At 41.3% G+C, this 15,000-nt stretch overlaps 1 protein-coding gene across 2 annotated transcripts in view; it reads left to right on the plus strand.

Annotated features, from left to right (window-relative positions):
- Positions 1-15,000, plus strand: part of slc12a2 (solute carrier family 12 member 2) — a 118,215-nt gene that overhangs the window by 53,159 nt on the left and 50,056 nt on the right. For both annotated transcript variants that reach the window (XM_077585619.1, XM_077585618.1), the window contains exons 6-14: positions 1-2; positions 155-263; positions 2,210-2,334; positions 3,380-3,464; positions 3,573-3,727; positions 3,829-3,936; positions 4,112-4,235; positions 6,826-6,927; positions 13,479-13,634. The exon at positions 1-2 is cut by the window's left edge and continues 109 nt beyond it. In XM_077585619.1, the coding sequence (XP_077441745.1) occupies positions 1-2; positions 155-263; positions 2,210-2,334; positions 3,380-3,464; positions 3,573-3,727; positions 3,829-3,936; positions 4,112-4,235; positions 6,826-6,927; positions 13,479-13,634 (966 nt within the window). The remainder of the gene's footprint in view (positions 3-154; positions 264-2,209; positions 2,335-3,379; positions 3,465-3,572; positions 3,728-3,828; positions 3,937-4,111; positions 4,236-6,825; positions 6,928-13,478; positions 13,635-15,000) is intronic.

Genomic DNA, 15,000 nt, shown 5'->3' on the forward strand with positions numbered 1-15,000 from the left:
AGGTATGAGTTTTGTCCAATCTTTCATACTTGCATACGAAAGCCTGCATTAACTGTATATGCTCAAGAGATATAGTTAACATTTTTACAAAAATATCACATTTTATATAATACATTATTAAGGTAAAGGTAATTGATGAATTTTCTCTTTCCAGGCCCAGATCTTCTTGCTCTTTGTACTCATCATAGCAATCATCAACTACTTCATTGGAACTTTTATTCCTGTTCAGTCAAAGAAATCAGCAGGCTTCTTTGGCTATGATGGTATGAGATTTTGTTGTGTTTTTTTATACGAACGCTTCATACATGCTGCTTAACGTTACCTACAAGCGGTGGTGCTCAAGTCGAGATTGGTTTTATGTCGCAGCATAGCAACGAGTTTCCTAATACTGCACATAAACAAGTTGCGCTTCCGCTCCTAAGTTAGTAATCACAGCCTCCGTGGCGGCGTATAAGAAGCACTTCTTCAGTTACAAGTATCAAAGTTCTCACGAAGAGATTACGAGGCGTGATTAACGAGGAAAAGACGTAGAAGCCTTGCTATGCTAACCGCTTTGCTAACCGGCTAACGTTATCGTGAAACTGACATTAGTTTAAGTGCATGGGTGACCGATTACACTTTTACAAAGTTCCCGCTGGTACTGCGTTAAAGCGGAGCGTGTCAAAACTTTTAATAGCAAAACAGCTGGCCTTTAAATGAGTCTCTGGGGAGAAAAGGTAATGCTACACACTTAGCTAAACAGGAATTGAGGTGATTGTTACGGCGTCCCGTACTTCAAGCGGGAGGGGACATTAAAAGATAACTCAACAGGAAGTCAGATTCTTGCTCCACCCCTCACCAAGATTTGAAATCGGCGCTCAAAAGGAATGTTGCCTGGAGGACTGTTGGGTTGCGAATGGGGAGAGGGTTGGTTGTGGTCTGGCTGTGATTGACAACAGCAACTCTCCAAAGAAGCCGTTTAAGGAGGCGTGTACGAGAATGAGCCGGTGGGTGGCGGGGGTGACTACGTCATGAGGAACAAGTGACGTAGTACGTATTGTCTTGTGTAATGAGAGGACAAAAAACCAAATTGAGTTTATCCCAGTGTGTTACCTGAAGATGGCGCTGAACACATGGTTTTTGCCCCAAATTCAAGCTTTCAACAAACATGCATTAAAATATAAGTAATGAGCAGGACATATAGACATTTGTAGACATCAGTTTATACAGTTATCAGCAAAAAAAAAGTTGATTTGGTGTTGAGTTATCCTTAAACGTACAGGCTTGATAAGCGATTCAGAAAATGGAAAAGTGAATACGTTTCATATCACAAAATCTTATTTGTTTCATTCTGAGTTTTGATTTTGACTTGAAATCTGTACAGTAAATGTTTTTAAAAAAACATTACAGCAGATCTCTTTTTTTTTTTTTTAACAATTGCTGTCTGAGACATTTTTGCATCCCCCTATTGAGATTCATAAATACATTTGTAAAAAAATAAAAAATGTCAGTGGTTACTGTGCCTCTTTTGTGAACATTTGATAATTTTATATAGCAGCACTACTGGATGCATTTCTCGTGACAGACAATGATAGAACATACACTATATACTAGGCTTTACAAACACGATCAAGATTTTTTGGGCCAATCAGCAATCGAGTTTGGGAAAAACGATAACCGATCACCGATTCGAGTAAAGAAGATGGAGCAATATATCATCACCATTCGTTATGGATAGGAATTGACCCGGCCCACAAATAGCGAAAAACCTACATAAAATAGACGTCAATTGAACTGCATAGGGAAACAAATCTTTAAAAACTACTGATAAACATTTAATAGCATGTAATGTCTTATTTTGTGGAGCCAATCAATAGTGTTAATTGATTGATCGGTAAATTAAGACATTACAGCCGATCACCGATTTTGCATAGAATGCTAAATATCGTCCAATCCAACCAAATCGGTGGAAAGCCTACTATATACAAATAATGTGCAAGAGATTGAGTTTTTTTTTTTTGAAGATCTATATCATCTCTATTGTCAATCTACTGTGACATGAGGGTTTGACTGTCCACTTGTTGTTGTGCCCCATTGCTGACTCATGGTTGAATGATAAACATATAAATTATGAGTCTAAATGTGCATGTACAATCTGATCATTATTAACATTATTATTGTTATTGTTGATATCATACATTTTGCAACTGTTTTGTTTGTGTTCTCTTAGGTGCTATCATGTGGGAGAATATGGGTCCTGACTTCAGGAAAGAAACATTCTTTTCCGTCTTTGCCATCTTTTTCCCTGCAGCTACTGGTATTCTAGCTGGGGCCAACATTTCTGGAGACCTTGCAGTAAGTCAAAAGTTTTCAAATCTCTGGAATAGCCGATTGAGACAATAAGTGGATATATGTGGTCAAAAGTATGGTTTCATGGTTTGAAAGAGCAATGCAGTTTCCACATTTTCTCTGAGAATGTCGATGGAGAAGTACCCAGAATGTCAGAAGAAGCTGCATGATGTCATTAAGAAAAAGTGTAAGACAGGGTCACGTTGCCATGGCTGTGGTACTGAATGATAAAATGTCGATTGACAATATATTAGACTAGTCCAGTAGTACAGTATGAGTTCAGTAAGCCATTGGTGAGGTGAGCTGCCATAGTGACATAAGACTTCAAGTTGGAAGTGAGACTGCATCAAGGATTGGCCCTGAGCCTGTTTTGATGTGATATAGTAATAGTCAGATGAGGTCAGATTGGAGTCTCTGTGGACGATGATATTTGCAGCTTCTACATATTGTGATTTGCAGTGAAAGTAGAAAACAGGTGAAGGGAACCTAGAGAATTGGTAATATGTACTAAGAAGATGAGGAATGAAGGTCAGTTGCAGCAAGAGGATCAAGGAGGGGTCTTCACATCCATTCATGGATGTGGTGAAGCAATACTTTCAGACCAAGCATCAGAGCAGACGATGCAGAGAAAATGGGGAGATGGTAGAGGGTGGTGATACGCGCTGTAGGATTAAAAAAAAAAGTATATAAGGTGCCCCCCACAAAAAAAAAGACTTCTTGTTGCAATGACTTCAAAATTGTAAAGAATGAATGAAAACGGATCAAAATTTTATATTTAATGTTTTATTTGAGGCGTTCTTTGTCCTCCCTATTTCTGCTAGTATTGATGAACCCAGGCAGAGAATCATTTCCGCTTGACGTGTTCTGTGTCATAAGCAGTACAGTACACATATTGAACACTTATGAAACCGGTCCTCAAATAGATGATTGCTTTTAAAATTATGCCAATTTTGGGGGGGGACCTTTTACTGCATGGCTGAATGGATGGTATTTCCCTTGTTTCTGTGATTGGTAATTTTGCGCATGTCTTTCACTTGGATGCTTGTTCCAGGACCCACAGCTGGCCATTCCCAGAGGAACACTCCTAGCCATATTAATCACTGGAATAGTTTATCTGGGAGTTGCTGTTTCTACAGGTACTTACTTCATTGTATATTCTTAGCAGACAAACGATAAGATATTGCTTACGTTCTCTTTTCAAGAGTATCTCATTACTTTTGAGAGTTTAATGCTTGTCACTCCAGGTTCCTGTATTGTGAGAGATGCCAGTGGAAATGGCACAGTCAGTTCTCAGTTCCTGATGAATTGCACTGATGCTTCCTGCAAATTTGGCTATGACTTCTCTGCTTGTAAGAGTGAAAAAGATGGCTGTCGCTATGGCCTACACAATGATTATCAGGTAAGATAAGTTTTAATCTTTACTCTTAAGATTATGTCGGACTCAAAATTATTTGATTCATTTAGGTGCATAAGGCAAACATGTTTTGATTGTCTGTCCAGGTTATGAGCATGGTTTCGGGTTTCGGGCCTATCATTACAGCTGGAATCTTCTCTGCCACCCTGTCTTCAGCACTTGCATCGTTGGTCAGTGCACCTAAAGTATTTCAGGTGAGACATCACTTTAAAATATGTAAGACTTTCACAAAATTGAAGATTGGCAGCATTGAGTGCCTTGCTTAGAGGCACCTTAGCCATGAATAGAGAAACAAAGGAAAACAAATCTAGTTTAAATAAGATTAGAGTTGTAAGAAACATGCTGTATTGTATGATTTTGTTTTTACAGGCTTTATGTAAAGACAACATTTACCCTGGCCTTGGAATGTTTGCCAAGGGTTATGGCAAGAACAATGAGCCTCTCCGCGGCTACATCCTGACCTTTGTGATTGCTCTTGTGTTCATCCTAATTGGTAAGGGACACTGCCTGTTATAGTAATAGAGTGCAAAAAATACTGTTCCTAAAGTATTATGCATTAAAGATTTACCTTAAACATTTGAGTTTGAGGTATTCTGAGAAAGCTTTTACATCCAATTGTTTTCGTTGTCTGTGTTATGAATCTTAGATAGATCTGATCCTCGTTAAATGTAAATTACTAAAGGACAATGTTCCACATGATTAAGCATGTCACAGTATTTATGCATAATAAGGAAAAAGAAAGATCTTTCTGCTAACAAAAAACTTACAATAAATGAAAACACTGGACAGTTCAAGAAAATAAACTAGTTTGTGCTGTCCTTCAATTTAAATCATGGCATAAATCTGAATTTCACTACGGTAACTAACCAAATATAACACGTTATAAACTTGATTGTAAATTTTAATGGAAGTGTTTCCTCTGCTGTCAACTGAATTAAACTGCCCTCAGGCTCGCATTGCGACTGTCATTACACCATACCCAGAAAATGGGTGAGCCGTGACGTTTGCAACCCATGCCGAGGGCAGTTTGCCATTAATTTTAGTCAACAGCAGGTTGACTGAGACGGATGAAAATTAATGGATTCATCTGATCAATTCTTCTTCCACAAATGCAATATTAATTAGAATAAATGCAATATATTAATTAGAATACAGAGGTGTCACAAAGGGGGGGCTGATCGTTTGAATCTCCTGTGTTAGCCGAGGGAGACCTGTAAAACAGGCTGGATAGGGGTACTCGAGGACCAGGGTTGAGAACCACTGGTCCACTGTTATTTTCTTTTACTTGTCACCATTTTGAGGTAGCTTTCCTCTTCTTTGAAATGCTTCTGCATGTGTTTGCTGCTGTTGCTTTGCCGCCTTGCGCTTGTAAGTCTCAAACTGGTCTGGATGATTCTTTTGTAAGTGACAAATCCACTCAGAAGTATTAATGTCAGCTGAGCTGTGCTGGTTCCTCCACGAGAAACCGCTTGTTTAATAGCAATTGCATGTTGCTGTTTGTCTATCGTTTTTTTGTAGTGAAAAGTAATCTTGTACACCAGACATGTTGGTGTTAGGATTTACGGCTGCCGTAAAGCGCGTCGATGCCGCAAGAACACTTGAAACTAGATCGGTCCGATCACGTGACAAAATCTTCTAAATTCTGTCCGATACTCATAAAAGAATATCGGATTGGGTCATCCCTAATTGAAGTTAAATTAAAGTAAATTACCTCCGCAAAATCTGTGGAGTTTGTAACTGATCATCTCCTGCTATGGTACAATAAAAAAAAAAAAATCACTACAACTACAGCAAAATTATCCTCAAGCAAGACCATCCTACGCTAAAAAAAATAAAACACAACCATCATACCTCAGAATTCTGGACTCAGTTTAACTCTTTGACTGCCAGACGTTTTCAGAAAAGGGATGCCATGCCGTCAGTGCCAGCCGATTTAAGCATTTTGACTGATCTTTCAAGGTCCACAGAAAATTTTGTGTTTGGACTATGGAAACACACATACTACCAAATGAAAGATTGGACTCTCATCTTTCATCAGAAAAAATCGTGCAAGGCGACGCAGCAGGATTTGCACAACAGATTAGTTTCACTGCGATGGCCCCTTCTTCTTTTTTTCGGGGAATAGCAAGTATATACTGCAGTGTGTGTTTGGCTATGTTGCCATCAAGTCTACTCTCAGGATCATGATACGGTGACGTTACGGTGGTGTTACGTCTGGCTTCCTCATGTCCTTCAGTTCCTATACCGGGTGGTTGATCCATCTTATCCGCTCCATTCATGGTGGCATCGTAGTCCATAACCAGTGTCTTCTCCGTGATCAGACTGTACCCACTCCTCCGATGAATATGCATTGGACTCGGAGCACTCTTCGTCGTCCGATTGAACGTCCGCCTGAGCGTGCTCGGTTGTGCTCCGCGTTTTCCGGCGTTAGCATCGCTAGCCGGTGAGGCTTTATGACGTGATCATAGCCGCCGCGTCAACGCTTCCAACTTCAGCGTCAACCTCGGAGTCACCATCATCATCATCGTCGTCATCAATGTGCTCTTTAGCATTGGTCGATGCTTTTCGTCTTTGAAAAAAAATGCTCAAGCGTGAGCTGCTTGCAACCGGTCGCCATTATGGCTTCCTCAGCCATTGTCCCCTCAACACTCTAGCTCCGCCTCATGTCTTCTACTGACGCCTACCCAATCTTGTCCAAAGTGAGTCATCGCTGCCATCTAGGAGCCAAAAATAGGCATTATACTAACTAGATCTGCTTGATACTTTCAGCACAGCTGGCCAAGGCCACCCGTTTCCCCCCCCCCCAAAAAAAAAAAAACTTGGTGAACGTCTTTTAACGTCTTTGGCGCTCCTCCGTAGGTTTTTACTAAACGTCATTTAACGTTTTTGGCAGTAAAAGAGTTAATTGTCCCCTACAGTATTACTACTATAAATATGACACATATCCTGATGCTTAGTGTACTGTTAATTTGAGACCACATTTCCATACAGAGAACATGTCTTATTCATGCTACATGATGTGAACAACGACAATACTGTATTTAAGAACGTGAACAACTGGTCATCTTTCCTTTTTTTTGCAGCTGAGCTGAACATCATTGCCCCTATCATCTCAAACTTTTTCTTGGCCTCCTACGCATTGATCAACTTTTCTGTGTTCCACGCGTCATTGGCTAACTCCCCAGGTAAGTTAGAGGAAGATGAATGAAATACTGATGTAACCTTTTATGACATACAGTATCAAAGCAGTTACAGGAATGATAAACGTCTGAAAATCACAAAGACATTAGCTTTGTGGGACAAACCAATCAATGTGTTTCTCCTATGATGTGTTTTTCCTACGTGTTTCTAATCTGTGCCTCGACTGGATGACTGAGCCTCTCACCCTTTCTCTAAGGGAGAGCCTGCACACCCTGTGGAGGGAACTAATTTCAGCCACTTGAAGCTGTTATCTTGTTCTTTCGGTCTTGGGTGTTCTGTGTCTGGGTGAGGGGAAAACATTTTCTCAAGTTTTTTTTGGGTCATAAATGGTTCTGAGCTGTACTTTGTCCGGTACCATTTGCCCTGGGTGACCTTATGCCTCACGACAACTGAGCTCCTTGGATCATTGAGAGACCCCTCCGTTACTGTAAGGTGATGACTCAGGCAATAAGCAGAGTTGGGCATTCTGTCAATATTGACGGAAAGTTTGTCAATCCATCAATGACGGATGCCCATTTTGTTGGCGATTGATGGGAAACTGGGAAATGCGTATGTGCGTGCGTGCGTGCGAGTGTGTGTGTGTATTCATTTGTTCACCTAAAACCTATTAAAAAACCCATACCGTTCACCTAAACCGAACACTTCCAGCCAGAGTCGTGAGGTCGTCAGGAGACCCGAGGAAGGACCAAAGAAAGGAAAGTGAAATCCAGCACCGACCAGACACCACCCACCAGGCCACCAACCAGAGTCCTTCACCAACCCCAGAGACATCTAAATTCCAACAAATCAGGGAGATCTCAAGAGACCAAAGGAGAGACTGAGGAAAGGAAGGAAGGACAGACGAAGCAGAGTGAGATCCACAGACACCAGCCTCCACCGATTCAATGACCTGAGGAAGAAGCAGATTGTGTCTGAGTTTCGATAGATGCTGGTGTGGTGGATCTGGCATGCATGAAAATTTCCACCAAAGAGGGGAGCCGTGGACCCCTGCCAGGACAGAGCAAGCACAACACCTCAGGGGCCCCCAGGCCGCGGCAGCGCCAAAGGATGACCCCCGGGCCCCTGTGGGGCCACCGGTCGGAGAGCAAACCCAGGAGCAGGAGCGCCCCCCACCCCAACACGGCCAGCGCCCCCAACCCAATGCAGCAGGACGGGGCACTGCAGGCCCGCCAGGCACCTCACCAGTCCACAGCCCCCACGAACCTCCCCGCCCCCCATTCACCCCAACCAACCCGCGCCCACCCCACCCCCCACGGCGTGGAGGGACGGAACACCCCCCGGGGGCAGAAGGGGAGATGGGGGCACCGGGGGACGGGCGGCACCCCCGAACCCCAGGCCCAGCGGGGAAAGGCCCAGGTCGTCACTCCAGCGTTCTTAGTGAAAGCTAACCCTGTTACTGAGTTTGCCAGCTCGCCGACTGTCGAACTCTACCCCTAAACCTTGAATGTGACCCCACCCAGTGTATATACATATAACTATATATATATAGTGTGTGTGTGGTGCATTAAAATTGGGAGCAGGTGAACCGGAGCAGAGGGAAATGATATCCCCACGCTCCGATCGACCCGCCTCCCAGGCATGTCAGTGAGTGTATGCGGTGCATTAAAAAAAATAAGGAGACGACAAGAAGGGCAAGGGGCAGCGGCAGGGCCGCAGAGAGAGGGGGAGAGGAGGAGGAAGGGTGACGAGGGAGAAGGGACAGGGAGGCGGAGGACAGGCGGGGAGAGGCGAGGAGGGAGAGGCAGCAAGGGGGAGGAAAGGGGAGGGGAGAGGGAACCACGGGGCACCCCAGCGGCCCACAGGCCCCGAACCGTCGCCGGGCCCAGAGCGAAGGACCGCGCCGGAGCGGCACCGCCCCGGACACCAGGGAGAGCCCCGCAACGCAGCACCCCCCCAAGAGACCCAGGGAACGGCCAAGACGCAGCCGCCACCCAGCAGCCAACAGAGGGGCAGTCCTGCACACGCCCAGCCAGGGGGGACAGTACCTATAGAATTAACCCACTGGCATGCAGTGAATTTGAATATTAACCCTTAGTGCCCATTGGAGGTGAATCTGCTCGATCCTGTTGGCAGCAACTGGGTTCCTGACTATAAACACACAATCATTAAACATCAATGTAAGTTATCGCAATGTGGTGGCTCTCGCTAACAGGCAGAAATAAGTAACCAGAAGTAGGTTAAAATATTCTATATACGTAGACCATGTCTCTATAAATTTTGATATTTGTTTTTTATTTGAGGCAGATATTTTTTCCATTAAAATGTGATTTATGAGGAGGTTAGACCATTGGTCGATATTCAGTTTGTTTATTTTTCCAGTTAACAGGTATTGGGGTTTTTTTGCGATAGTAAGGGCTACAAGTGTAGATTGAAATTGTTTATGTGGTAAGTCAGTTGTTGATTAACTAAGCATTGATGGAAGGGGGATTTTCATCCATCAATATAATCGTCAATCCGTCAGAAAAAAATTTATTCGGCAATCCATCCAATGACGGACATACCATTTTGCTGACGGATTGCTGAACCATTGACAGAATGCCCACGGAAGGGTGTCCCGACTGTTGACGATTGCCAAATGACGGACGCTCAAAATTCATTGCCGCACCCACCTCTCACAATAAATATTACTAATAATGATTATTGTAAATAAAGATAATGGAATTATCGGTACACAAAGCATAAAAAGCAAACATTAATCAATGTGTGCTATCAGTAATGCTATCAGTATGTTTGTACATCACATTGCCTTTATCAGTTATCTCACAATCATACGTACACTATGCCATTGATCATGTGGTTAGCTGCATCTTGATACAGCATAAAGCACTAAAAAAAAGATGGTCTAAAGTAAATACAGCAGTAGTGCTTTCTTTTTTCTACATCGTTATAAACAGCATTGTCAAGTGAGTGTTCATTGCACTCATAGTGCAAAAAACAAAATACAAAATGTCACAAAATCAAAGTTATGCAAAAAAAAAAATTTTTTAGATGTTGCAATTTCTTCAGTAATAATTGGGGCATCTCAAGTCGCATGGAATAAAGGGCTTTCAGCATTTTCTTTATAATTAACATTTTGAGGGTGCAAAAACATGAAGAAGCAGCTTGAAAACTACAGGGTTTGATTGTGGCGGCCGTGGATCAGGGTGTAGAGACGGTCGTTCAGTAACCAGAAAGTCGGCTGTTTGATTCCTGCTCTCCTCGAGTCATGTGTCGTTGTGTCCTTGGGCAATGCACTTCACACACATTGCCTTCAGTGCTAATCACACTGGTGTATGGAAGGTGCAAATGTTTGGTGGTGGTCTGAGGGGGCCGTAGGGGCACACTGGCAGCCATGCTTACCGCCACCACAGTGTGAATGTGTGAGTGCATGAATAATGTATCCATTCCATTGTAATGCGTTTTTGAGTGTCTCGAAAAGCCCTTTATAAAACCGATGCATTATTGTTATTATTTTAAGGAAGAAAGATGTATGTTACTTTTAAAAATATGCTCTGATTAACTTCAATGTTTTTTTTGTACATATTGAATTCTATGCTCTTTTCTCCTTTAACCCCAGAGCGCTAGCTGTGCTCCAGGTACAGATTCTCAGCCTTGCGTCTAATTCCGCCCAACAGATTGTGTATTTACCTGCACATAAATGGTACATGGCTCAATTTGAGGCTAACAATTTTGTAAATATTGGTAAAATAGACTTACTTCTACTGCCTGACAAGATTTTGCCACCTCTCCAAAAATAATTTGAATATAAAATTCAGCCTCGTCATGTCCAACCTCACTCAGGGGAAATCCTTGCATCAGGGATCTCCAAGTTTGGTCGTCGAGAGCCACTATCTAGCCTAGTTTTGCATGTCTCCCTCCTCAAGCACCAACAACAAGCCCCTCCAACAGCTCTGATAATGATACTGATTATATGATTCATTTTATTTGAAAGGGGCAATGCACATTAATGAACAACAAATTAAATTGTTAATATGCTAGATACTAGCAGCAGTTGCTAATTTACATCTGTAGTCCCCTATACATAAATACATTAAAATGCACATCACAAAGCAATACAAAGTCAATATAAAACATATAAGAACATTGCAATAAAACAACAGAATGTCACAGTAAGACAACAAGATAAACAAAAAAATATAAAAAGAGATAATGGTCACACTTCTGATTGTCCTTCAGCCAACATTTAAGATTTCATTTGAAGGATGAGTATGTGGGACATTCCTTAATTGTGGAAGGCAGACCGTTCCAAATTAATGATAACATTTATAGATAGACAAGAGTTGGTGATGTCATGTAACCGAGTTAACGCAGGTGTGTTGGAGGAATGAGACATAGAAAACAAGCTGGATAGGGGCTCACGAGGACCAAACTTGGAGACCCCTGCCTTACATAATACTGAGTAAAGTGGCATGTACACTTTATGTGTTGTGGTTGTAGTCTCATTGTATAACAATGCAGTATAACTGTCCCATCACTAAAAGTCTATTACAAACCCAATTCCCAAAAAGTTGGGACACTATACAAATTGTGAATAAAAACTGATTGCAATTATGTGGAAGTGCCAAATGTCAGTATTTTGTTCAGAATAGAACATAAATGACAGATCAAAAGTTTAAACTGAGAAAATGTATCATTTTAAGGGAAAAATATGTTGATTGTAAATTTCATGGTGCCAACAAATCTCAAGAAAGTTGGGACAGGTAGCAATAAGAGGCTGATGAAGTCAATTGCACTTACACAATTACACAAAAAAAACAGCTGGAAGACCAGTTACCACTGATGAGGTCCATTGGCAACTTGTTTGCAGTATAAAAAGAGCTTCTCAAAGTGGCAGTGTCTCTCAGAAGCGAAGCTGGGTAGAGAATCACCAATTCTTCCAAAGTTGCGCAGAAAGATAGTGGAGAAATATCAGAAAGGTCTTTACCAGTGAAAAATTGCAAAAAGGTTGAAGTAATCATCATCTACAGTGCATAACATCATCCAAAGATTCAGAGAATCTGGAACAATCTCTGTGTGTAAGGGTCAAAGCCGAAAAATCATACTGGATGCCCATGATCTTTGGGCCCTTAAACGGCACTGCACCGCAAACAGGAATGCTTACTGTAAGGCAAATTACAGAAAGGGCTCAGCAATACTTCCAGAAAACATTATGGGTGAACACAATCAGCCGTGCCAGCCGCCGTTGCCAGATGAAACCCTACAGTACAGTACAAAGAAGAAGCCATTTCAAAGCAAGACCAAGAAGCGCAGACGTTTCTCTGGGCCAGGGGTCATTTAAAATGGAGTGTGGCAAAGTGGAAACCTGTTTTGTGGTCAGACAAATCACGATTCGAAGTTCTTTGTGGAAAACTAGGGCGCTATATCATACTGATTAAAAAAAAGGACAAGGACAACCCAAGTTGTTATCTGCACTCAGTTTATAAGCCTGCATCTGTGATCATATAGGGTTGCATGAGTGTGTGTGGCATGGGCAGCTTCCACATCTGGAAAGGCATCGTCGATGCAGAAAGGTATATTCAGATTAAAGAACAACAATATGCTCCCATCCAGGCATCATCACTTTCAGAGAAGATCTTGCATTTCTCAACACGATAATTCCAGACCACATGCAGCACCAATTACAACATCATGGCTGCGTAGGAAAAGGATCCGGGTATTGAAATGGCTAGCCTGCACTCCACTTCTTTCACTTATAGAGCACATTTGGCGCATCATAAAGGGAAAGGTGCAACAAATAAAGTTCAAGACAGTGGAACAGTTAGAGACACGTGTTAGACAAGAATGGGACAGCATTCCGATTTCTAAACTTGTCTCCTTGATCCCCAGACGTTTGCAGACTGTTGTAAGAAGAGGGGATGCCTCACAGTGGTGAAAATGGCCTTGTCTCAACTTTTTTGAGATTTGTTGAAACCATGGAATTTAAAATCAACATAGTTTACCCTTAAAATGGTACATTTTCTCAGTTTAAACTTTTGACCTGTTCTCTATGTTGTATTCTGAATAAAATATTTAAATTAGGCACTTCCACATAATTGCATTCAGTTTTTAGTCACAATTTGTATAGTGTCCCAACTTTTTGGGGGAATTAAGTTTGTACTTCAGTTTTTGTGGTACCCCTACATTCAGTGAGTAAATATGGTCCTATTTAGCAGATGTAACTTTCTTAGCTCATGTATAATAGTCTCATGACTGATACCTCATTCTTTAACCCAAGTACATTCAACATCAAGATGCTGTCTCTCTCCATGCTCTTTGTAACTTGTTTGTAATTCATAATCACAATTAATTTAAAGAACGAAGATAAGGTTTCTTATGTTGTATCCCCCTTTTTTCTCTTGAAAACTGCTAAAGTACTTACAACTGTCTTCGTTGGTATATTTGACAAACCTACTCAAGTTTAATATCTAATAATTTGTTTGATCATTTTAACAGAATAGTTTTGCAGAGGTCTAGATGTGGATATGGCAGTAGTAATTTTTACACTTTTCTTTAATGTATTTGTTCTGAATTGTGACTTGTGACATTGATATCACAGGGTGGCGTCCCAGCTTTAAATACTACAACATGTGGGTTTCACTTGCTGGAGCTGTATTGTGCTGCGTGGTAATGTTTGTCATCAACTGGTGGGCTGCTCTCTTCACCAACGTCATTGTTCTGGCACTCTATATTTATGTCAGCTATAAAAAGCCAGGTAAGTGTGTAATCTTAAAATGATCTTAAATGTATTATGTAATATTACTTAAGATGTCAAGCATTTTATTGAGTTATAGCCACCTAGATTAGTAAAGTGATCTTATTGAGTGAGAAAGTGCTGTTAACTTAAGTTTTGAACTCAGTTTTACTAGCCACCTTTTTTTCAGTTATCTACTTTAACTTCCTTTGATTTAAGTATGCATCATTACTGAAAACCAGCCGTAAAGTTTGATGAAACTCAATACGTTTCTTTACCGTGTGTCTACCTTAACAAAAAGAATGGCAGTTTTTCAAAATATCATGTATTTTGCTCACTAGAATGAGTTAACGTTTTGACACAAAGAGATTCAAGTTGCATTCACAATGCTATCATCCAAAAGCTATTAATGTGCAGTACAATAAAAAGCCTGTGCATACATCACTGGTTCCTAACTGTTGTTACACCAGAACCTACATTTTCCTATTGTTGCTAACTCACAACCCACTTGTTTAATTGTTAAATGTATTTGTGAAGAATACACTTTAAAACAACATATGTTTATCATATTTTTAACCTTAAAGCTGCCCTCTGTAACAATTTGGCCAAATTGGTGATCGTGTCTCATATAGAACGTCACACCATTTTGAACGCAGTTCATTTTTGTTTAAGGGTGCCAGGTTTTCTCTTGTTCGACTACAAGGAGAAAACTCGGGTAAATACACCGTAAATGAGCCTTAATTCGGCGGAAAAGGCCATTATCCGCCAACTCAGCTGCCAACAAAATTTGCGATTGGCGATTACGTTATCAAAATGCGACGCATGGTTGCCTTAAGCTACTTGCATTGCAGAAGCTCCGTATGTATTTTTGCCGTATCTAAGCGTCCCATGTTTAATGAAAACCAAATTGGAGTTTATTATCAAACTAAGAACACAACATGAAGAATTACACGCATTGTATATTTGACTCATTCACTCACAGCCATTTTCACTGAAACCCCCTTTGTTCCCAGCTATTTTACTGCATTTTGACTGATTTTGCAAGGCCCACAGAATATTGTGTTATATTGCTATAAAAACATGGAACCTACTAAAAGAAAGATTAGAGTCTCTTTTTTCATCAGCATTTTTTTTTTTTTATATATTTTTCTGTTTGCAAGTTTGATTCTCAAGAGCCACTATCCAGCCTGTCTTCCATGTCTCCCTCCTTCAGTGCAGCTGAATCTAACGATCAGCTCATCAGCAAGCTTTGCAGAAGCCTGATGACGATCCTGATCATGAATCAGGTGTGTTAGTGCAGAGCAACGTGGCTGTGTCCGAATGTGCACCCTACTCCCTGTATAGTCCCCTACTGAGGGGTCACGCCATTTTGTAGTGGTGTCCGAAT

Source organism: Vanacampus margaritifer, chromosome 14 (genome assembly GCF_051991255.1).
Source record: "Vanacampus margaritifer isolate UIUO_Vmar chromosome 14, RoL_Vmar_1.0, whole genome shotgun sequence".
Lineage (NCBI taxonomy): Eukaryota > Metazoa > Chordata > Actinopteri > Syngnathiformes > Syngnathidae > Vanacampus > Vanacampus margaritifer.